The 23,664-nt window shown below is 43.7% G+C and overlaps 1 protein-coding gene across 4 annotated transcripts in view; it reads right to left on the bottom strand.

The window, feature by feature from the left end:
- Nucleotides 1-552: 552 nt before the first annotated feature.
- The window catches only part of LOC307220390 (solute carrier family 2, facilitated glucose transporter member 5-like), a 28,241-nt gene continuing 5,129 nt past the window's right edge, over nucleotides 553-23,664 (bottom strand). Inside the window, exons 1-13 of one of the 4 annotated variants that reach the window (XM_079984345.1) lie at nucleotides 23,540-23,631; nucleotides 22,266-22,497; nucleotides 18,355-18,450; nucleotides 17,374-17,525; nucleotides 16,631-16,755; nucleotides 15,603-15,755; nucleotides 15,385-15,510; nucleotides 14,544-14,731; nucleotides 10,105-10,215; nucleotides 3,725-3,826; nucleotides 3,135-3,210; nucleotides 2,884-3,011; nucleotides 553-779 (exon numbers count right to left, since the gene is read on the bottom strand). In XM_079984345.1, the coding sequence (XP_079840471.1) occupies nucleotides 606-779; nucleotides 2,884-3,011; nucleotides 3,135-3,210; nucleotides 3,725-3,826; nucleotides 10,105-10,215; nucleotides 14,544-14,731; nucleotides 15,385-15,510; nucleotides 15,603-15,755; nucleotides 16,631-16,755; nucleotides 17,374-17,525; nucleotides 18,355-18,450; nucleotides 22,266-22,463 (1,629 nt within the window). In that variant the 5' untranslated portion in view covers nucleotides 22,464-22,497; nucleotides 23,540-23,631 and the 3' untranslated portion in view covers nucleotides 553-605. Of the gene's footprint in view, nucleotides 780-2,883; nucleotides 3,012-3,134; nucleotides 3,211-3,724; nucleotides 3,827-10,104; nucleotides 10,216-14,543; nucleotides 14,732-15,384; nucleotides 15,511-15,602; nucleotides 15,756-16,630; nucleotides 16,756-17,373; nucleotides 17,526-18,354; nucleotides 18,451-22,265; nucleotides 22,498-23,539; nucleotides 23,632-23,664 lie in introns of those variants that run through there. The other 3 variants (XM_079984342.1, XM_079984343.1, XM_079984344.1) reach the window with 3 other exon arrangements.

Below are 23,664 nucleotides of genomic sequence, written 5' to 3'. Positions count from 1 at the left end.
GAAGCAGTCTGAATATGTCCAGCCTGAGTTAAGCCAAGACTGGGGAGCCTTGTTGGACCCCAACTCCCATCATACACGACCATTGACCTTGCTGTCTCGGGATGAAGGACCTTCAGTCTAATAACATCTAGAAGGTCACTTGTTTCCTCATCTCTGATTTAAGGCTTCTTCAGTATGAGTTAAGCATCTCCCTCTCTCTCCTCACAGGTTTCCAATCAGACTTGAAAAGCCTATTTCAAATTCCCAAGCTGCAATTGCAGCCATTGAGCTGCAATCTGTCCCAGAGCTGTATCTGCTTCTGACCAGCCATAATATTGTTCACACAATGTTCACAAACAGCTACTAAGACCTGGAAGGGTGGTAGCTAGTGAGGTTTAGATCTTCTGCTTTGTTGAAATCTACCTACGTTCACAGAATAGCCTGGATATGGAGGGAGGGAGGAGATAAACATTAAAATAAAGGCTGTGCCTTCAAACCAGGAGGGAAACTGCTATTATAAGTATGTCAACTGGGCTAAGACAAGTAAAGGATAACAAGAAGTGCTCTCTTGAATCATTATTAAACACAATTTAATAAATAAACTGCATGGGTTGCTTCCCAAGTTTCTACTTTTCTGTCAGTTTCATAAGGTTGGACTTCTTGAGCTTCTGGATTGCTATGATTCTTCTAATATCCACAAAGGTCCTATTCTTGGTTTCTGGGAAATTCTTGAAGAGGAAAAAAAACAGGCCTCCACAGAAAGGGAAGAACATAAGAAAGCTGTAAGTCCCGATTGTTACCTGGAGATGAAAAGGACAGACTTGAGCAAAATAGAGAATTGTATTCATCCATATTTCACACACATATCATTCTGGGACCCTCCCCCCACCCAGGAGCTCAAAGTGCTTCTAGACTCATAGTTCCCATCGTGGGGCACACACCCGACAGGGAGGCAATTTGAATTGCGGGGGGGGGGGATTTTAGAATGAATTATTAACAGTGAATTGATATTAACTATTTTAACATGTGAATATGAGTTCACTTTTAGAATAATAAAAGTAATATGTCAAGCGGGGGAGCATCAGGATTTTAGAGATGCTTAGGAGGGGCATGGCCAAAAAAAGGTTGGGAACCATGTGTTCTACACGATGCTCTGCTGACACTTCATTGAGGCTGCTTCTGATTCTCTATGCTCAATCTGGGTTTCTGGCATAGGATAAACTGGAGGATATTGCAGTGAGAACCACGAGCCCCTGCCCATGCCACCGTCCAAAATGCTGCTCCAGTCTTGCTTGGAGGAGCTATCAGAGCCACTGTTAAATGTGATCATCTCACCTATACCTGAGATTGAGCACCTACTCAAGGATGGTCTTCTCCACTACATTCAACAAACAGCCATCCCCAAACCCTTTAGCTTTGACCAGAGGAGTTTTCAGTGGTGAACTGCTGGCTACTTCTTCATGCTCTACAAAAAGAGCCCTTCTACAGGTAAGATGGATCATAGCAGCAGTGGTCTGCTTCCTTGCCTCACTACTGATGGAGAGTGGGGAAACCAAGTGATGACTGTATATTGCTACTTCCTCCAACAGCTGCTGTTCTTTTGAGCTTAGGGTACACAAGCACAAGGTCTGATGATATAAGAAGTGTGTATCCTGCAACCCACTCAGCCACTGGAAGCAGAGGATTGAGATGTATGCAGTAGTCTGGAAGATTTCTTATGTAGAGCAGTAAACTCAGAGGCTTCACACATTCTACCAATCCCAGCAGCCAGTGGCATAGTGTGGGGGGCAGGGGGGGCATGGTCCTGGGCACAAATTTCTGAAGGAGAGCAACCAGGTGCTGCCACAAAAGGCTCCCACCTCGAGGCTGGAGCTGCGGGGAGGCAAGCCACACCCAGGCTGGGATTATGGGGCGCGGCGACAACAGTGTCTTCTTCTCCTCACAGCTGGTGAAGGGATACCCCCACATGCCCCACCCCTGGTCTAACTGAGAAGGAGAGGGGAAGGGCAGTTTTAGTGAGCCCACCAAGGAGGGAGGGAGGAAGAGGAAGGGAAAAAAGCAATTATGGAGCCACGTTTGTTGCCCAGAACACCTTTTTCCAAGGGCAGGAGGGCAAGGCAACACAGCGGTGCTCTTGGCTTAGCATTTCTCTGCCTTATCTCCACTCCCAAGTTGGGACTACTTTGCAAGGAGAGATTGATTAGATCCTTTGATTAGATACTGGCCAGCAAAGAGACTGACCAATGCCCAGTTCAGGGAGTTGCAACACTTGCCCTGTCCTGGGCACCAGCAACCCACGCTATGCCACTGACAGAAGCTGAAGTTACATACTCCTTATTCCCTTCCATATCTGTAGTCGGCTTGAGCACATAGTCTACAGTAGCTCTGACCCTTTGGCTAAAGCAGTTCCTGGTTAAGGCCCAGACCACCTGGCAGCAGACAAAGATGAACACATGAAACTGCTTTGTACGGAGTCAGACAATTTGTCCAACTGGTCCAGTACACTGCCTGGCAGCAGGTCCTTAGACAGAGGTCTTTTCCAGGAGATACCAGAGATCAGGTCTGGGACTTTCTGCATACAAAACTATGGCTCCTTTCCTGAAAGCAAGAGCAATTTGCTCAAGGCTAAGCAGTGGTTTTCATGGCCAACTGGGCATTTGAATATTGTTCAGATTGTTTGAACCTTATTAGAAAATATGCACATCTTCAAGATGCCTTAACATTCACATTGAACAAAGCACAAGACAAGAATGCTGACAAATCCATCCATCTGAGGTTATGGCTTCATATCTTGGGTTTTACCCGAGGGCTGGGTGGGTGGATAATGGTGAGGAACAGAGATGGATGTAGCTCACTGACACAAACCTTGCTCCCTGCATCAAGCTGACTATCAATATCACTCACCACAATCTGAAGGAACACCATCATCATAAGAAAGTGTGAGAACCACTGCACAAATCCCGCAATCACAAAGGCTGAGGCCCGTGACGACTGAAGGAACATTGCCACCACAATTACATTTGGAATTGGACCTTGGTGGAAAGAAAGGGTTCATGACATGGATCAACGTTTCACCATAGAACTCAAATATTCCTCTATCCAATTAATATCTTGCATATCACTTAAGGAGATGAGTACACAATGTGAGCAATTACCTGGCCCAATGGAGTGTGCTATGACAAATACTTGGACTAAAAATAGGCTGACATACGCCATCTCGGCGACGGTGTCCTGTTAGAGAAAGTAGATTGCATTTCAGTTATGTACATGTGATATTAACAGGTGCCCCTTATCTAGTGCCGGGGTAGTCAATGTTGCTAGACTACAGTTCACATCATCCCTCACCACTTTCCATGTTAGTTGGGCCTGATGGGAGTTGGACTCTAACATCAATGGGACGGCAACCACTCTGGCTAGAATTGCTGGCCAATTGAAAACAGCAGGTGAGACAGAACACCAAGATCTCCGTCTCTCTGAGTTCTCTTGCAACATCCATAGGACTTTCACAGATGGGAGACTATGTCCATTCTCAGCCATTCCCTTCAAGCCTTTGCACAAAATCCAAATGAATTGTATAAACCAAAGGAACTTTTCTCTCAAGTCTCCTTCTACAGATGTACCCATCAGCATATACAGCCAACTTCCACATTAACTTTGTTGCTATTACATAGCACGGAGTATAGGGGGAGCAAGAATGGGGCTAAATGACAGCCCATTTGGTGATTCTCAACTCTCAATTACAAACCTCTATTTCCAGGGCCATGGTTAACAGAACACAGATGATGCTGCACATTGCAAAGCCAATCAGAAGCAGATACCTATGTCCCTTAGAATCAGCAATACACATCTAGAGGAGGAAAGGAGATATAGGAAAGTACAATGCAACATAAGTTAGCTTATATTGGTTCCTGTAAAACTGGTACAAAACATTATTAAAGCTAATATTAGGAAGCATATGGATGAATATATCAGTGTGGCTTCTTAAAAGACAAGTCCTGACTAACTAACCTTTTAAGAGTTCATTGATAGTGTCAGTGTAAGCAAGCTAATGCTGTACAGTGGTACCTCTGGTTAAGAAGTTAATTCATTCTGGAGGTCCGTTCTTAACCTGAGGTACCGCTTTAGCTAATGGGGCCTCCCGCTGCCGCCGCGCAATTTCTGTTCTCATCCTGAAGCAAAGTTCTTAACCCAAGGTACTATTTCTGTTGTAGCGGAGTCTGTAACCTGACACGTCTGTAACTGGAGGTACCACTGTGTAACCTAATTATACATTTGGGGGATATTTTTCAACATAACTTCACACCCTCTGAGAACAGGATTCTGGATTAGATGGGCCTTTTTCTCATCTAGAGTCTCCAACAAGAATCTTTCAATGTTCCTATTATGAGAGCAGATGAGGTGTGTAGTAAGTAGTGTTAGACACAATTCTTTGGAGTATAAAATGAGAATGCCCCATGCTCCTTGGAAGAAGGGTGGGATAAAAATGCTAATGAAATTTTAAAAGCCAGTGGTGTTATGTGGTGTGGGTTGGACTCTGGTAGAAACTGACCACAAAACCAGGAGCGAGGGGCAAAACTATAGTAGACAAAAAGAACAGAGGAAAACTCCAAGTACATAAAAGGACCAGTTGTATTTTATTCCTACACTTCTCAGGACAATCCTGCCTTGGAGAACGTTTTTTATGAGCACAAGTGAAATCACTGTAGTATTTAATTTAATTTACATTATTATTCTTAATCAAAATTAAAATATCTAAATGGTGTACATTTAAAATATAAAATAATGAACAACAGAACACAGATAAAATCAGCAAAATTTTCAGTTAAAGCAGACTTTCTGAAATAATAAAAAAAAAAAGTTTTCTGTAGGCAGCTAAGACAGGAAAGTTGTGTTTTCGTGTTGAAGTAATGCTGTATAATGTTGTTTATCGTTTGTAGTTTGTAGTAGTAGTAAATGATTTCAAACTGTGTTCCTGCCATGTGTGAGGTTGACTGATGAGACCAGCATTCTGCTAAAAATATGTGTCCCTAAAGGAATGATAGTTCTCGGTCATATCTGAATGAAGATACCCTTCACTATGGAGGAATCCACATATAAACAACAGCTATTGAAGCATGGTGTGCCTTTGAGTTTGCACATTTAGCCAACATGGTACTCTCTAAATCTTAAGGACTCCCATCAGCTCCAGCCAGCAGCATGAGGAAAAGGTGCAGAGAAAGTTCAGTAAGTCAGTAATAAATAAATAAATTAAGTAATAAGGTTCAGTTGTTCAAAAAGTTGCAGTATCTGAAGAACAACAGACTGGTTTCCCCTGTTGTATAGAATTGCAGCTTATAGGGTATATCTTTACCACAGACAACTTAAATTTAATTGGACTTTCTTAATGGAATTTTGAGAACTTTGGTTCTTCTGCAGTAGTGGCTTCTCCTTACAGTTAGTCTAGATTTGAAATTCAATTGTCTGGATACTTTTTATCTTATTACCCGTCCACATAAATTCACTAACGGAATGAAAACAAGTGTTTCACTTAGTGAATTGGAATGTATCCTCCAAAATGAAAGAAACAAATAAGCAAAATTATTTTTGATGCAAACACAGACAAACAAGCAACCAAAAAATGTTCAAGCTGATTTTTCACCCCTTTGGATGACTTCCAATGCATACTAGAATACAGGTACTGTGTGTAAATAACTATGGTTCTCTGACAAAGAATGCTCAGAGAACACTCATAATACTATAAATAATTAATGAGCTTGCAGGGCAGCAGCTGAAGAAGGAGCAAAAAGGGTTTTCTTGTGTGTGTGTGTGTGTTTGATCCATCTTTTAGATTTAGGGGAGCTAGTCTCAAACGTTTGTTGGGGGAGACCTAGGGTTTTTTTGGGGGGAGTTATTTGTCCTGTCTGCACGCTTATGATGGAGGACCGCTGTAGCCACCCCCAACGACACGTTCTCAAGATGGAGAGTGAGGGAACAGCTGCAGTCGCCTGCGGTTCCTGCGCAATGTTTGCCATCTTGCCAAAGGTTGCAGGCAGCTTTACCTGCAGCAATTGCATGTTGAATGCCCTCTTAAAAGACAAAGTCCAGCAACTGGAGGAACGTGTAGCTACGCTCCAAAGAATTAGAGAGCTGGAGCTCTTCTTGGAAGCAACAGAGCACACCGTCTCCACCAAGGAGGAGACAGGGGACTCCCCTGAGAAGGAGGCTAGTTCACCAACACAGGAGCCAGATATATGGAGAAACGTGACTCAAAGAAGTAGGAGGCCCAGGGTTCGCTCTGATTGTTTAGAAATACACAATTGCTTTGAGGTCCTCTCCCCTAGCATGGAAGACGAAGAGCAGACTCCATTTGAGGATCTCTCCCTCATTACAGTCGATCAGGTATATGAAGACGAGCAGCAAAGTAAGTCCTCAGGGAATGTGCAGGTGACCTTGGAATGGACAGCTCACGGAAGAACCCCGACCAAACCTAAGAGGAGGCGTGTAGTGGTGATAGGGGATTCCCTACTGAGGGGAACAGAAGCAGTGATCTGTGGGCCTGACAAGATGTCTCGGGAAGTGTGCTGTCTCCCCGGGGCTAAGATCCAAGATGTAACTGAACGACTGCAAGGAATCATAAAACCCACTGACAAATACCCCTTCCTCTTGGTTCATGTGGGAACCAATGACACTGCAAGCAATAGCCTCCAGAAGATCAAAAGAGACTATGAGGCTCTGGGCAGGAAATTGAAGCAATTAAATGCACAAATTGTCATCTCATCTGTCCTCCCAGTTGAACGACGTGGCCCAGGGAGAGAGGGAAAAATAGTGGAAGTGAACAGCTGGCTTCGCAAATGGTGTAAACAGGAACGGTTTGGATTCTTAGATCACGGACTGCAGTTTCTTGAAGATGGACTTCTGGCAAGCGATGGGCTGCACCTCACAACGGTTGGGAGGAATGTTTTTGCCAAAAATCTCAGAAACCTCATCAGGAGGGCTTTAAACTGACTAATGTGGGGGAGGGAGACAGTGCTCCTGAAGGTAGGAGTCTATCAATTGATGAAGATGATCATCCAAATGTCATAGACCAAATGGAGCAAACAGCACGCAGACCTAGTGGTGGGAGGAAAAAATCCTTAAATAAGAGACACGGGAGAATGATTAATGGACTTCAATGTCTGTACACTAATGCGCAAAGCATGGGAAATAAACAAGATGAGCTTGAGCTCTTGGTACAGCAAACTAAATATGACATTATAGGCATCACTGAAACCTGGTGGGATAAGTCCCATGACTGGAATGTAATAATGGAGGGATACAATCTATTTCAGAGTAACAGACCAGACAAGAAAGGGGGAGGAGTGGTGTTATATGTCAGGGATGTGTATACCTGTGAAGAGATCCAAGATTTAGAACCTCAAAGCCAAAGTGAGAGCATTTGGGTCAAAATTAAGGGAGAGAAGAATAACAGTGACCTCATTGTGGGAGTTTACTATAGATCCCCAAGCCAAACGGAGGACATAGATGATGCCTTCCTGGAACAGATGGCCAAGCATGCAAAAGGAAGGGAGATAGTAGTAATGGGAGACTTCAATTACCCAGATATTTGCTGGATGTCAAACTCAGCCAAGAGCATAAGGTCAAACAGATTCCTCACTGGCCTTGCAGACAACTTCGTTGTCCAGAAAGTGGGAGAAGCAACAAGAGGAACAGCCATTTTAGATCTGGTCTTAACCAATATTGATGACCTGGTAAGTGGGGTAGAAGTGGAAGGATCATTAGGCGCGAGTGATCATGCTCTTCTGAAGTTTACTATACAGCGGAAAGGAGCAGCCAAGCATACTAGGACTCAATTTCTTGACTTTAAGAAAGCCGACTTCATAAAACTTAGGGAAGTGCTGGGTGAGATCCCATGGACAGTAATACTAAAAGGAAAGGGAGTTCATGATGGCTGGGAGTTTGTTAAGAGGGAGGTAGTAAAAGCACAACTTCAGGCAATACCAATGAGACGGAAACATGGAAGGTGCCTAAAGAAGCCAGGGTGGCTATCTAAAGAACTTTTAACTGAGTTAAGATTAAAAAAAGATGTGTACAAAAAATGGAAAAGGGGGGAAACCACCAAAGAGGAATTCAAACAAATAGCCAGCACGTGTAGACACAAATTCAGAAAAGCTAAAGCACAGAATGAACTCAGGCTTGCTAGAAAGGTTAAAAACAACAAAAAAGGCTTTTATGGGTATGTTCGTAGCAAAAGGAAGAACAAAGAAACCGTGGGGTCACTCAGAGGAGAAGATGGTGAAATGCAAACAGGGGACACAGAAAGGGCTGAACTCCTCAATGCCTTCTTTGCCTCAGTCTTCTCCGATAAAGAAAACAATGCCCGACCTGAAGAATTTGGATCAAATGATTCAGCAGAGGAAACACAGCCCAGAATAACTAAGGAGATAGTACAAGAATACTTGGCTAGTTTAGATGTATTCAAGTCTCCAGGGCCAGATGAACTGCATCCAAGAGTATTAAAAGAACTGGCAGATGTGATCTCAGAACCACTGACAGTCATCTTTGAGAATTCCTGGAGAACAGGCGAAGTCCCGGCAGACTGGAGGAGGGCAAATGTTGTCCCTATTTTCAAAAAGGGGAAAAGAGAGGACCCAAATAATTACTGCCCAGTCAGTCTGACATCAATACTAGGGAAGATTCTGGAGCAGATCATTAAGCAAACAGTGTGTGAGCACCTAGAAAGGAATACTGTGATCACCAATAGTCAGCATGGATTTCTGAAAAATAAGTCATGTCAGACTAACCTGATCTCGTTTTTTGACAGAATTACAAGCCTGGTAGATGAAGGGAACGCAGTGGATGTAGCCTACCTTGATTTCAGCAAGGCATTTGACAAGGTGCCCCATGATATTCTTGTAAAGAAGCTGGTAAAATGCGGACTTGACTATGCTACCACTCAGTGGATTTGTAACTGGCTGACTGACCGAACCCAAAGGGTGCTCATCAATGGTTCCTCTTCATCCTGGAGAAGAGTGACTAGTGGGGTGCCACAGGGTTCTGTCTTGGGCCCGGTCTTATTCAACATCTTTATCAACGACTTGGATGATGGACTCAAGGGCATCCTGATCAAATTTGCAGATGACACCAAACTGGGAGGGGTGGCTAACACCCCAGAGGACAGGATCACACTTCAAAACGACCTTGACAGATTAGAGAACTGGGCCAAAACAAACAATATGAATTTTAATAGGGAGAAATGTAAAGTATTGCACTTGGGCAAAAAAAATGAGAGGCACAAATACAAGATGGGTGACAGCTGGCTTGAGAGCAGTACATGTGAAAAGGATCTAGGAGTCTTGGTTGACCACAAACTTGACATGAGCCAACAGTGTGACACGGCAGCTAAAAAAGCCAATGCACTTCTGGGCTGCATCAATAGGAGTATAGCATCTAGATCAAGGGAAGTAATAGTGCCACTGTATTCTGCTCTGGTCAGACCTCACCTGGAGTACTGTGTCCAGTTCTAGGCACCACAGTTCAAGAAGGACACTGACAAACTGGAACGTGTCCAGAGGAGGGCAGCCAAAATGGTCAAAGGCCTGGAAACAATGCCTTATGAAGAACGGCTAAGGGAGCTGGGCATGTTTAGCCTGGAGAAGAGGAGGTTAAGGGGTGATATGATAGCCATGTTCAAATATATAAAAGGATGTCACATAGAGGAGGGAGAAAGGTTGTTTTCTGCTGCTCCAGAGAAGCGGACACGGAGCAATGGTTCCAAACTACAAGAAAGAAGATTCCACCTAAACATTAGGAAGAACTTCCTGACAGTAAGAGCTGTTTGACAGTGGAATTTGCTGCCAAGGAGTGTGGTGGAGTCTCCTTCTTTGGAGGTCTTTAAGCAGAGGCTTGACAACCATATGTCAGGAGTGCTCTGATGTTGTTTCCTGCTTGGCAGGGGGTTGGACTCGATGGCCCTTGTGGTCTCTTCCAACTCTATGATTCTATGATTCTATGATTCTAAAAAAATGTTTATTTTTCATGGGGCTGTTGTGGACGGGGGGAGACTGTGAAACTTAAATTTATTTCCTTTGAAGAACAGTGAGTTTTAAGATTCAAAAGGAAAGAGACAAAGAAGTGGAAAAGGCTTACCGTGATCAAGATTGTGATTGAGCCAGAAGCAATTAATACTATACGAAGGTACCGGAGCATTTTTTCTTGCCCCCCTGCAGACATCCAGATTATATCTACATAATAGTGCACCTGAAATCAGAAAAAAATAATCAATAGTCTAGTCTTGGTCAACCTTTCCCTGCTCCTTTCCCTTCCTTTCCCTTCCTCCCCCACAACAAACACTCTGTGAGGTGAGTGGGGCTGAGAGACTTCAAGAAGTGTGACTGGCCCAAGGTCACCCAGCAGCTGCATGTGGAGGAGCGGAGACACCAACCCAGTTCCCCAGATTACGAGTCTATCGCTGTTAACCACTACACCACAATGGCTCTCTGGTAGGCCACCAGCCTGATCCAGCATATTATTAAATTATCAGCATACCAACCATTAACTTGGGCCTTTGAACGGCTTACCACCATATTAAAATCCATAATACAACCAAGTTAAAACCAAAGAAATATATCAGTGGTATATATATGGTAAGGGACGCGGGTGGCGCTGTGGTCTAAACCACAGAGCCTAGGGCTTGCCAATCAGAAGGTTGGTGGCTCGAATCCCCGCAACGGTGTGAGCTCCCGTTGTTCGGTCCCAGCTCCTGCCAACCTAGCAGTTCGAAAGCATGTCAAAGTTCAAGTAGATAAATAGGTACCGCTCCGGTGGGCAGTTAAACAATGTTTCTGAACGCTGCTCTGGTTTCACCATAAGTGGCTTAGTCATGCTGCTCACATGACCTGACAGCTGTATGCGGACAAACGCTGGCTCCCTTGGCCAGTAAAGTGAGATGAGCACCACAACCCTATAGTCGTTGGCGACTGGACTTAACTGTCAGCTGTCAGACATCCAGATTATATCTAAATAATAGTCTAATATGAAACGAAGGAGCAACTGGTGGTGACTCAAGATATTGAGGAACCGAAGAATCCTGTTTAGGGTTTCCTTAGGCATCTGGTTGGCCAATCTGGGGAACAAGATGCTGGACTTGGTTGCTGTTTAGTCATTTAGTCGTGTCTGACTCTTTGTGACCTCATGGACCAGAGCACGCCATGCACTCCTGTCTTCCACTGACTCCCGCAGTTTGGTCAAACTCATGCTGGTAGCTTCGAGAACACTGTCCAGCCATCTTGTCCTCTGTCGTCCCCTTCTCCTTGTGCCCTCCATCTTTCCCAATATCAGGGTCTTTTCCAGGGAGTCTTCTTTTCTCCTGAGTTGGCCAAAGTATTGTAGCCTCAGCTTCAGGATCTGTCCTTCCAGTGAGCACTCAGGACTGATTTCCTTCAGAATGGAGAGGTTTGATCTTCTTGCAGTCCATGGGACTCTCAAGAGTCTCCTGCAGCACCATAATTCAAAAGCATCCATTCTTCGGCGACCAGCCTTCTTTATGGTCCAGCTCTCACTTCCTTACACCACTACTGGGAAAACCATAGCTTTAACTATACGGACCTTTGTTGGCAAGGTGATGTCTCTGCTTTTTAAGCTGCTGTCTAGGTTTGTCATTGCTTATAATGCATATACAACACATATAAAAAGCTTTCTCTTTACCAATCTATCTGAGTCTCTGGAGTAATTTGTCTGGGAATCACAATTTAATAAGGATATTACAAGCTGGAACGTGTGGAGAGGAGGGCGACTAAGATGATCAAGGGTCTGTAAAGCAAGCCTTATGATGACTGGTTGAAGGAGTTGGATATGTTTAGGCAGGATAAGATGAGACTGAGAGAAGATATGATAGCCATCTTCAATTATCTCAACGGCTGTCATATGGAAGGGGGAACAAGCTTCTTTTCTCCTGCTCTGGGGGGTAGGACTCAAACCAATGGCTTCAAGTTAGAATAAAGAAGATTCCAACTAAATATCAGGAAGAACTTTCTGAAGACAACAACAAATACTACTACTACAACAACAACAACTACTACAACTACTACAACTTATTATTTATACCCCACCCATCTGGCTGGGTTTCCCCGGTCACTTTGGGCTGCTCCCAACAGATTAAAAACAGAATAAAATATCAAACATTAAAAACTTCCCTAAAGGGGACTGCATCCAGATGTCTTCTAAAAGTTGTATAGTTGTTTATTTCCTTGACATCTGATGGGAGGGCATTCCACAGGGTGGGCACCACTACTGAGAAGGCCTTCTGCCTGGTTCTCTGTAACCTCACTTCTTGCAGGGAGGGAACCGCCAGAAGTCGCTTGGCTCTGCACCTCAGTGTTCAGGCTGAACAATGGGGGTGGAGACGCTCCTTCAGGTATACTGGGCCAAGGCCGTTTAGGGCTTTAAAAGACAGCACCAACACTTTGAATTGTGCTTGGAAATGTACTGGGAGCCAATGTAGGTCTTTAAGGACGGGTGTAATATGGTCTCGGGGGCCACTCCCAGTCACCAGTCTGGCTGCCGCATTCATAGATCTCCTGATTGGCTTTCACAATGCTATTAGGGTTCCAAATAGGGCTTGTCTCAGTTCCCACTTCCTCACCAGCCAGAGAAAGCTACAGTACGTTTGTGCGATCTTTGCCCGTTCAACCTCAAAACCTTATGTGACTACGCCAGCTGTTCAACAATGGAATGGTCTCCCTTTGGGAGCTTGTGGGCTTTCCTTCCTTTAAGCAGAGGTTGGATGGCCATCAGCCATGGATGCTTTAGTTGAGATTCCTGCATTGCAGGGGGCTGGACTAGATGCCTTCGGGTTCATCCCCAACTCTACAATTATTTGATCTTATTATTCTATTATTCCACACATTATATGGAGCACACATCAGCTTGCCTTCCACCTCTACTTCCATAATCTTTCTCAGAGTTTGAAGGACAATTCACAAGTCATGGGATGAATTTGTGTCTACTGCCAGTTTGTTTACATGTTAGAGGAGTGAAAAAATAATTTTAAAAAACCCCTACAAAAATAGAAATTGTAATAGTTGGGAAATTAAACAGCACCTGCTAGCAGTAGAGACTCTTAGTTTTCTTCCTTTGCAAAAAGGGCTTAATGGGATGTTCTTGGAATGTTCCCCCTGAACTACCCTCACCAAGGAATGTTAATTAAGAGAAATATGTTACATGACATCATCATGTTGAGTTTCCTTCAATCAAACAGACTGAACTGAATTTGCATGATTCTCATGTTGGAATATGAGTATTACGCAGCTGCAAACAAGCAGCTCGATGTTTACATCACATGATGTGCCTGGCCGTGGGACAGGATGTACACGGCAGTTCACAGGATTCACAGGGATTTGTTCTCAGTGTAATATGAGACCTTCCTGTTGCTTGTGTAAAGGAAGTCTCAGTCTGTTGCTTGGTGGAGTCTGAAAAAACGGACATGTTTTTTGGTCAGAAATAAACGAGATGTAATAGACTTTCTGACTATCTTCTTTCTCCTGCTGGTATGCAAGGAAGAAGGGGGTGTGCATCTTCTACGCAGGGAGATGTCACCTATCAAGATCTCCCTGGACTGTGGGGATGTCAGTCAGGGTAGATCACCGGCAAACAAACCCCGGGAGCCTGGGAGAGGGGCCAGCCTCTCCCGAGGGGGCAAGTTTTCCAACATCCCAATCATAGAAAGTTGGCATATACAGCTCTTGGTCTACTTAGAGCTCAGTTACTGCTTACAGTGAATGGTTGATACTTGTAAGGGTTGAAGCTTGTCTCAGCCCCAACTGTAAATGCTAAGGAGAACTCTGGGTAAGCCGAGGTGGAGTGATTTCTGTCTGAAGCCCAGATGAGGTCTAGGGCCATACCACTCCTACTCCTCCACTCTTGGGGGGGGATGCCAAACTTGGGGGGGGGATACCACTGTTTGATGTAGGTCATAGGTCTTCCCCTAATGGTGGTTTCTCCTTAGATGCACTCCCAGCAGTTGTGCTGGCATGATATAATATGATATAGTTTGGTTTCACCCAGTGCCTATGTCAAACCACATCTGTAACCAGTAAATGTTGTGGCCTATTTGATCCCATAAAACCATAAGCTGTTGTCTTGTCTGATTAATCACCCTTAAGGAACTGCAAGGTCATGGAGTCTTGGCACACAAATAATGTAGTACACTCAAAATTTCAGAAAGGCCAGTGATAATCTTTTCCACTGCATGATTCAAGTTTAAACCAAACTGATCTTAGTGCTCTGTAGCAGTCAAACCTTTACTCCCAGGCAATACCATATTTCCCCTAGAGCCTGACTATAACTTGTGCATGGATGGAGAACTTGTGGTTCTCCAGGTGCTCTTGGACAGCAGCTCCTAACTATGACTGATGGGCACTGAACTCCCAACAAAACCCACAGAGTAGTTCACTGAGTAGAAATAATCTGCTGTGTCTAAAGACAAGCAGTGATAATTGGTGCCACAGCCATTAAACATTATGAGCCCTCATTTATCTGGCTCCACCTCCAAACATTTTTTTTTGGGGGGGGGGCATTGCCTTACTTACCGCACCAATGCCATTAAGCTGTGCACCACTCGTCAAGAGAACTGTGGCGATGACCTGAAATCTCAGGTTTGGGGATGATAGCAGTTTAACAGCAGTCATGTTCTTTTCTGCTTTCTCAAAGAGGTCCTCCTGACGGAGTTCGTCTATTTCATTCTCCACATCATCCTTGCCTCTCAGCACCTTCAGTTCTGCATGGGAAAAGAGGCAGAAAGTATTTGAATTCAGTAGAATAAGAGTTTCAGAAGAATGAGGATATTGTTAAGAAGGAAGCGGGAAAGGGGAAGTCCAAAGGGTCAAATCTCTTTAGAATGTCTGGAAGTTATTTAAAATGGTTAGCATAAATGTTCAGCTAGAATATACAACTCTGATTGGTAATAATATCTAACAGGGCCAAGGGGATACCGCTGTAGTGAATGAACGGAGTTAAGGAAGCTATTCAAAGCAAAAAAAGAAAAAAGAAAAGGACCTTTTTCAGAAAATGGAAGTCACATACAAATGAAACTAAAACTTGGAGAGTGGGGGAACCCAGTAGGCAGTAGTGGGGAGGAGTCAGCAATCATTTTGCACATTCGGCTGCATTCAGACAGTACTTTATTCCACTTCCAGGCATTTATTTAACTGATAATTTCCACAATTTATGTGACCCTTCCCACAACTTAAAGGTCTCTTCTGGATATCTAGCAGAAAGTTAGCATTCATTTCCATGTCAGTTGCTTCCTGAAAAAAAATCTGTTTGCAACTCCATCAACTTGGAAAAATACAACTCTTCAGCCTGATAGGTTCTCATGGCTATGCATGATGCTCACACCCAGAAATCTCTATACAATTCAAGGTATTGTACCTTCCCTTGCACTCTCTGCATTCTTCCTCTGAATGAACAGATACCTCGGACTTTCAGGAAAGAAGGGTAGTAGTATGATCTGAAAAATTGGCATGACCCCAGAAATGCCCATCACAATCACGTAACCTGTGCAAGAAGATAGAGTAACGACAATGTGAAGAAACTGTGGCCATGCGTCTGATCTCGTATAAGCAAAAGGATTAATTTCTCTTAATTACCTTCTCGCATCTTAAATAATTCTTCAAAAACAATTAGCTGACCCGCAAGGACGCCCAAAGCATAAAATAGCTGGGGCATCATGACCATAGCTCCCCTCACGCTTCCAGGGGCGATCTCTCCAAGATACAGAGGAACAACAACGGAGATTAGTCCTATTTAGTTGATAAATAAACAGACAAATCACAATGAACATGTGATAGTGCAAAATGTATGAACAACCCTGAGGCTCCAGTAGGCCATGCAAGTCATATCTCATGTTGCCAAGCTGTTCTTTTGTAGAATTTTGCAAAATGTCACCAACATTTCACATCTCACACCATAGATATGGCAACACCATCCACTTGTAGCTCTGAACCAAACCGGCACCCACAAGGGCGTACGGACTGGTGTTCTCAGTAGCTGCCTCTCAACTTGGGAATGTTATTTTGTTGGAAATTGCCCAGAGCCTGTATATCTCTGAGAAATGGCATTAAATCATTTAATTCAAACTAATAGTGTTGGCCACTATTAAGGTAGCAGGACAAGCCAAACTGATAGTAGTGGACTACAATTCATGTACAATTCTCTGTCTAGTTGCCATGGAATAGCTATTGGCTGCGATGGATGGAAACTACGGTCAAACAACCTCCATGGTGGTGTGTTTGTTGGTACAATAATTAGTATACCAATTAACCCAAGGCCTTGGGACATCACATACTTATATTTAAATAATAATAATTCTGCACAGCGATTCCTCTTTTCGTATTTTACAAAAATCAATTTTCCAACTCACAGTCCTATATAATTTCAATTCCACCTCTACCAGTTACTCCATCCTTGGTGACCTATCTGAGCCACAACACTGGTTTCCAAAGTCAATTAGGGAGATGTGTGTGGAAATGAGACACACTGATACTGCTTTACTTGGTTCTTTGGCTGCCCACCCTCCCTCTGTTGTGGAAACAAACTATTGCTCAGTGTCTCTGCTCGGCTCAAACTAACAACATGAATTCTATGCCAAACTACTAATCCTGGGACCTTGACTCACCTGTGCATATCCCAGTGTAGAAACGTACAGCAATTGTGAATTCATGGATATCTACGGTATCACCAACAGCCAATAGGACAGGAGGGATCAGACTCAAAAAGGTTGTTATCTTCATAGCTCCTCTCCTGAAAAGAAAGTGAAAGGGGGCGGTGAGGTGGGAAGATGCCAATATATACCATCAAAGCAGCAAAGGGGGGAGAGGAGCTATAGGATTAGAGGAATCTCCTAATCCCTTTATAGATAATTTGTTCTGGGTTTGATAGTAATGGGAGGAAACAAGGACCCATGGAAGCCCCTGAAACTTCTACACCCAAGCACTGTAAAATTACTCACACACTTTCTTTATCTTAATAAATATCAGAAGGCATTGCTCATATGTTTCCACCAGAGCTAGAAACCTTCTGCTGTGCTAGATAAAATCTCTTAATTGAGGGATGATGATGAGAGAAAATGGGATCTTCTGAATGTAAACATGTGTTCTACCACTAACTTCTGGGTTCTTTCTCAGCTGTATATTAGAAAATCTGCTGGTGTATGTTAGATGATGTCTTAAGAACCAAATTGATCAAAACCGCATTGGTGGGATTATCTTGCAATTGGTAGGCATGTTCTGACTACCTTCAAACAAAGCTTTATCAGCTGACAAAAAGTTTTCAGGTATGATTCCATGGAACTAAATGGATCTCACTGTGTCTCTCCCTGCCATTCCCTCTCCTTGTCGTTCAGCAGTCACATCTTGATACCTGCCAAATCTATTGGCCAGAAAACCAATAGGAATGGTCCCAAAAATGGCTCCAAGTGGAAATAAAGCAATGGTGATAGCCACAATATACATCTGAGAACCTGGATCTTCCATCTCTTCAAAGGTTGTTATGTTGAACAAGTCATGTAGGAGCTGAGGGAGAAGCACAATAAATGCTTGAGATTAGGACTGCTCATGTGGCATGAGATCATGTGGCAGCAGAATGCGAGAGCCTGGGACCAACTGAATGATGACCAATGATCTATAGGCAATTCTGGGATGCCCAGAGAAAATGTGTGCATGTCTCTCACAGTCACATTTAGAACTAGGAGGCATGGGACCAACTTCTCGGGGCTGAGGTCACTTTCCCTCCTCCCATAGACTATTTAAGGGGGTCAGAACCCCCTCCCCAAGTTAATAGGCATTGCCATTCAAACCGTGTGTATGCACTGCATCTTGTGATCAATTATGTGGGGTGGGACTTACCTGCCACACCATATTGTATTCAAGTTGACACCCCTGCTAGGAGATATCACAAAAGTTTTGTCCACACTTTCACAAGTGAAAATAGGAAAATATGTCCCTTTTTTAAATATCTAGACTCAAAGAGCAAGGAGCACTCTCCTTTTTGCCTTCTATATTCTACTTTTATTTACTGAGCAGTAGCTTGTCATATACTGGCTTTTAAAACAGGATGCATTGGGAAATTGACTATGACTATCCCCTCTCTTTTCTTTTTGGAAAACATAAGGAGGAAGTTTGTATGAGTCTCTCTCTCTGTGTGTGTGAGAGAGAGGGGGGGTGGAGGGAGAGAGATTTGCAGCAGTGTCCTACCTACTTTGGGGTCTGGCTACACCAGTGCCAGCCTATGTTCCCTGTCAATGTATCCCAGAAGGAGTGTTGTGCTCAACAGAGAAAAGGTTTCCCAGGCCAACAATAACCCCTTCTTTAAGAAGCCACGTGAAACACAGGGCTATCTTACCACAAAAGGGGTGTAGAGTAACCACATATTGTATCCATATTGTACACTAATTAAGCAGGCAGCCATTGAAATCCAAATAAGCCTCATTGAAACATCCTGCAGGAGGAAGAAGAAGAAGAAGAAGAAGAAGAAGAAGAAGAAGAAGAAGAAGATACATAATGAGAATGTACAGAGCAGAATACTTATATTAAATAACTCTTGATTAACTACAGTTATCACTAAAACGTTTGTAGACTGAAAGATAGAGTGAAACATTAAGACATTATTTTGTAATGGCAACATTTGCATACTTTGGCTACTCCAGCTGAACATGATCATCATTGCCACACCATCTCCTGCTATTCGTGATGGTTATTATCTACTATTTTATTTAACAGTGGTGCCCCGCAAGACGAATGCCTCGCAAGACGGAAAACCCGCTAGACGAAAGGGTTTTCTGTTTTGGAGGCGCTTCGCAAAACGAATTTCCCTATGGGCTTGCTTCGCAAGACGAAAATGTCTTGCGAGTTCCTGCGGGGGTTTTTCCCCTTTCCCCCCTTTTTCTAAGCTGCTAAGCCGCTTATCAGCTGATCTGCTAAGCCGATAAGCCGCTAAAAGCCGCTAAGCCGCTAATAGCGCTAATCCGCTAATCGGTCAATGGGCTTGCTTCGCAAGACGAAAAAACCGCTAGATGAAGAGACTCGCGGAACGGAATAATTTTGTCTTGCGAGGCACCACTGTATTTATTTATTTGTGTTTACTACATTTATAGGCCACCTTTATCTCCCAAGGATCTCAAAGTGGTGCTGCATGGTTCTCCTCTTCATTAAATCCTCACGACGACCCTGTGTGGAAGGTTGGCCTAAGAGATGGTGGCTGGCCCCAGGTCAAGGCTGAGTGGGGATTTGAACCCTCCTCTCCTAGGGTGCCTCCCCAACACTCTAACCATTACGCCACAATGGCTCTACACTTTTGGAGTCAGAGAATACCAGTTTCTGGAAAACATAGGAGGGGAAAGTGTTGCACTCAGGTCTTGCTTGGGGGCCTCTCATCGGAATCTGGATGGTTCAGTGAGAATGGGATGCTGGCCCAGGCAGGCCACTGGCCTGATCCAGCAGGTTCTTATTATCAGCATACCAGCCTTTAACTCGGGCCTTTGAACAGCTTACCACCATATTAAAATCCATAATACAACCAAGTTAAAAACAAAGGAATATACCAGTGGTATATATATATATATGGTAAGGGACATGGGTGGCGCTGTGGTCTAAACCACAGAGCCTAGGGCTGAGCTCCCAATGTTCGGTCCCAGCTCCTGCCAACCTAGCAGTTCGAAGGCACGTCAAAGTGCAAGTAGATAAATATGTACCACTCTGGCAGGAGGGTAAATGGCGTTTCCATGCACTGCTCTGGTTTCGCCAGAAGCAGCTTAGTCATGCTGGCCACATGACCCAGAAAAACTGTCTGTGGACAAATGCCAGCTCCCTCAGCCAGTAAAGCACGATGAGTGCTGCAACCCCAGAGTCGTCTGTGACTGGACTTAATGGTCAGGGATACCTTTACCATTACTTTAAGGTAAAAAGTGCTTACCTAATACCAGTGGTAAACAGAACAAATGCAAGGTAAAGGCATCCAAAAGTCAATGCAAACCAACAACATAAATTCAACTTAACTGCACCCTAAAATGAGTACAGTGGAACCTCGTGTTGCAGACACTTCAGGTTACAAACTCTGCTAACCAGGAAGTGGTTGCTCCAGGTTAAGAACTTTGCCTCAGGATAAGAACGAAAATCGTGTGCCAGCGGTGCAGCGGCAGCAGGAAGCCCCATTAGCCAAAGCATGTCTCAGGTTAAGAGCGGATCTCTGGAACAAATTAAGTTCTTAACCTGAGATACCACTGTATAGGGAAATGACTGTAGTTCAAATAAACATGCTTGTTTGATTTTAAATTTAAGTGCCTGGAAGAATACAGAGATATTCACTTGCTGCCTAAAAGGGGAGACTCTGTGGGAAGGGCATTCTCCTGACAAGGTCCTTATTAAACAAAACAGTCAAAAAAAGACATTTTGTATATACGGTACTCCACCGGACCTTTATAGGAAAGAGCGGCTAATTAGGGGTGTTAATGATATAGCACAAATTATGTTTTATTGAGGCATATGATGTGGGTCTCTGCTGTCTATCCTTGATATCTGTAGATGGTCACAAACTTTTAAAATATAGTAAACTGAATCAAAGTTTGGTTATACTTGCAGTCTACCCATCGGATTACTCTAAGCATGAGTAAGGCTACAACCCAACCTTGCAAGGTCCTCCGTGGTGGAGAAACAGGTGGAGCTCACATCTCCCTCCACCCCCACACCCCAGAATGGCTTTCTGCAAGCCTTGCCCTGCTGCTGCACAGCTTCCCATTCCATTCACTGTGGCCAGGTGGAAGCAAAATTGTGGGATCCTTGCTGAGTGTAGGTGAGAAGGGGGATGAGATGGTTCAGCATCCACTGAATCCCATGCTGGCCCTACTGTTGTCGCTTGATGGCATCTGGCCTCATCTATGCCCAAATGCCAAGTTATCTCCAGGGTGGGCAGTGCCAGATTTATGTATAAGCTAAACAAGCTATAGCTTAGGGCCCCACTCTCTTGCCCCCCCCCAAAAAAAATGTAAAGGGAAAAACAACTGGATGTACATTTCCAAAATATAAGAAAAAAAACAAATAAAACAAAACCTACATACAGCAACAGTGTTTTCTGTTGTGTAGGCTCCTATGATGTAAGTAATGAGCCCTGCCTGCTAGCCTGCTCCCTAAAATATCACCACTTTGCTCATGTCTATATATAGGGTGCGTACATTCTGCAGGGACTGGTCGCATGGCAACAGGTAGTATGCAGCTGCAGACTGCAGTGCCCCACAGTTGAATGTAGGTCAAGCTGTTGTACCTGTTATCTAATACAGTGGTACCTCGGTTATCTAATACAGTGGTACCTTCTTAATTCATTCCGGAGGGCCATTCTTAACCTGAAACTGTTCTTAACCTGAAGCACCACTTTAGCTAATGGGGCCTCCTGCTGCTGCCACGCCGCCTGAGCACGATTTCTGTTCTCATCCTGAAGCAAAGTTCTAAACCCGAGGTTATATTTCTGGGTTACTGGAGTCTGTAACCTGAAGCGTTTGTAACCTGAAGCGTATGTAACCTGAGGTACCACTGTATTAAAGAGTGCTTGTAGACTGATGATCAGGCAGCATAGACTAAGGGTATGAGTCTTATGCCTACTGATTGATTTCATGTAATACATAATTTATTTATTTTGATCCCATTATACAATTAATTTAGAAAAATATTCATCTTTGTTATTTAGTAGACCTATATTATTATTTACTAGTACAGTTCCCTATTACCCTCACTTACTACTATAATACTATATATAAATATTATAATGATATTTCTGCTTAATTGTATTTCAGTTCAACAATTACTTGGATAAAATACATATTTTGTTATGTGCAAATGGCTTTAGATACCTATTAGGGTCCATAAATTACCACATAGCATATATTCAACACAAAAAACAGCAGCAGTTTGTTGATGACAAAGGACAGCTGGACATATAAGGGGCCCCATTACCTTCAGTAGCTTAAGGCCTCACTGAATCTAAATCCAGCCCTGAGGGTAGGGTAACGCAGAGCAGGCTTTTTCCTTCCCCCAGCCTTCTGATCCAGCCAGCATTGATGGAGGAACTATGCAGCTTCATCTTGCCCTACTGCTACTCTGCTTGGGTTTGGATTGCTCTGGAAGTCTGAATGCCACCCAAAGTACTGTATGCTATATTGTCCAATTGGTTTACATTCCTGTCTGAACCTTGGGAAACAATTACATAACAACATGGGTTTTCAGTTTTTATAAACTCAGCGGATTCCACAGATTCTTCAAGCTCACCTCTCTACTAGTTGGTGCAATGGGTGCAATGGGTGCACTGAGTTCACTGGGTTCTTTGGATTCATTGGGTTCATTGGGTTCACTAGGCTCACTGGGTTCACTGGGTTCATTGGGTGCTTTCGGTGTTTTGTGTGCTTTGTGTGTTCTGGGTGTTTTGGGCGTTCTTGACGCTTTGGATGCCCCATGCTTTTTCTTCATGGTTTCTTTTTTAGAGCCGGGGAAAATGGCTGACCTGTCAGAGAATAAGAGAGTGCTGTTGACAGAACATAATCAACTACTGCAACTTACTTAAGAAGTAGAAAAGAGGATCAGACCAGCATTGCTATTCCAGCAGCAGCCTGCCTGATATCTGCACGAAGGTTACAATCAAGGCATAGAAGTGTAAGACCAGCTCTGTTTTTGTTTGTGTCTTGCAACATGTCCCTGCTCTACAGCCTCTGAAGTTGTTCCATTTATGCATTAAGGCTAGAAGTCACTGATAGACCTGGCCTCTTCCATAAGCTTCCTATTCCCCAGACCCCCCTCTCTCAATGGTATAGTGGAAGGGAAATGGAGAAGCCTACATTTATGGACATGCCTAGGAGGGTGGTTATCAAGGTCTCCCACAGTGATTTGCCACTACCCCAGTGGCCATCACCACATCTTTTGTTAGTTGAAATATTATAGGAAGGAATTGCTTTGGTCCTTGAACACTGATTATTTGAACATTTCAACAAAGCCCGAAGCTGTAGAGAGTTCATGTCCTGCTATTGCCAGTGTTCTTGATTACGTCCGTAGATTAGCCAAAGACCTAGGTGAAGAAAGGCCTTTATGCATTCTCCCCTCTACATCATTTTCTTCTTATCTTGGATATGCATTCTCAAAGAGTTGAACATCTCACCAAATGGGGTGGCACCCTCCTTAACAGCTGGAATCTATTTTGGGACCCAAGAAGATGGAGGGTATGCCATCCTAGAAACCTTAAATATCGTAGAAAACCCCAAATTAACAAATGGCAAATCCAAAATACCAAGCAGAAATGAAAGGGGGGAGGGAACATAGAAACCATGCCCAATACATGGCAGACACACACCTCTGCGTACTGGGGATGGGGGGGAGGGCAATACCAATAAATGCTCCAGAATTCAAAGTGTTCAGAAAGTTGGAAGGGTAGGTTTAAATAGCTTCCACCCAAACCCTCTCCCCATATATAATGAAGCTACACTGTCAGGATGCTGTCCGCAGCTCCCAGCTGGTGGCCCAGGAAAGCATAAAGACAAGAAAAAGTTTCTTACCATCCTTTTTTATTTCAATCTTTACAGAGAAAAGCTGTAAAACCCAGCATCTTGGATAATGGCATTGACCCCATCTCTCCCACTTCCTCATTCGTCACTTCTACAGGTGCTGCTACATGATCTCT

The sequence above is a fragment of the Podarcis cretensis genome, assembly GCF_951804945.1.
Source record: "Podarcis cretensis genome assembly, chromosome: 7".
Classification (NCBI taxonomy): domain Eukaryota; kingdom Metazoa; phylum Chordata; class Lepidosauria; order Squamata; family Lacertidae; genus Podarcis; species Podarcis cretensis.
This window is presented reverse-complemented; position numbering and strand designations above follow the sequence as displayed.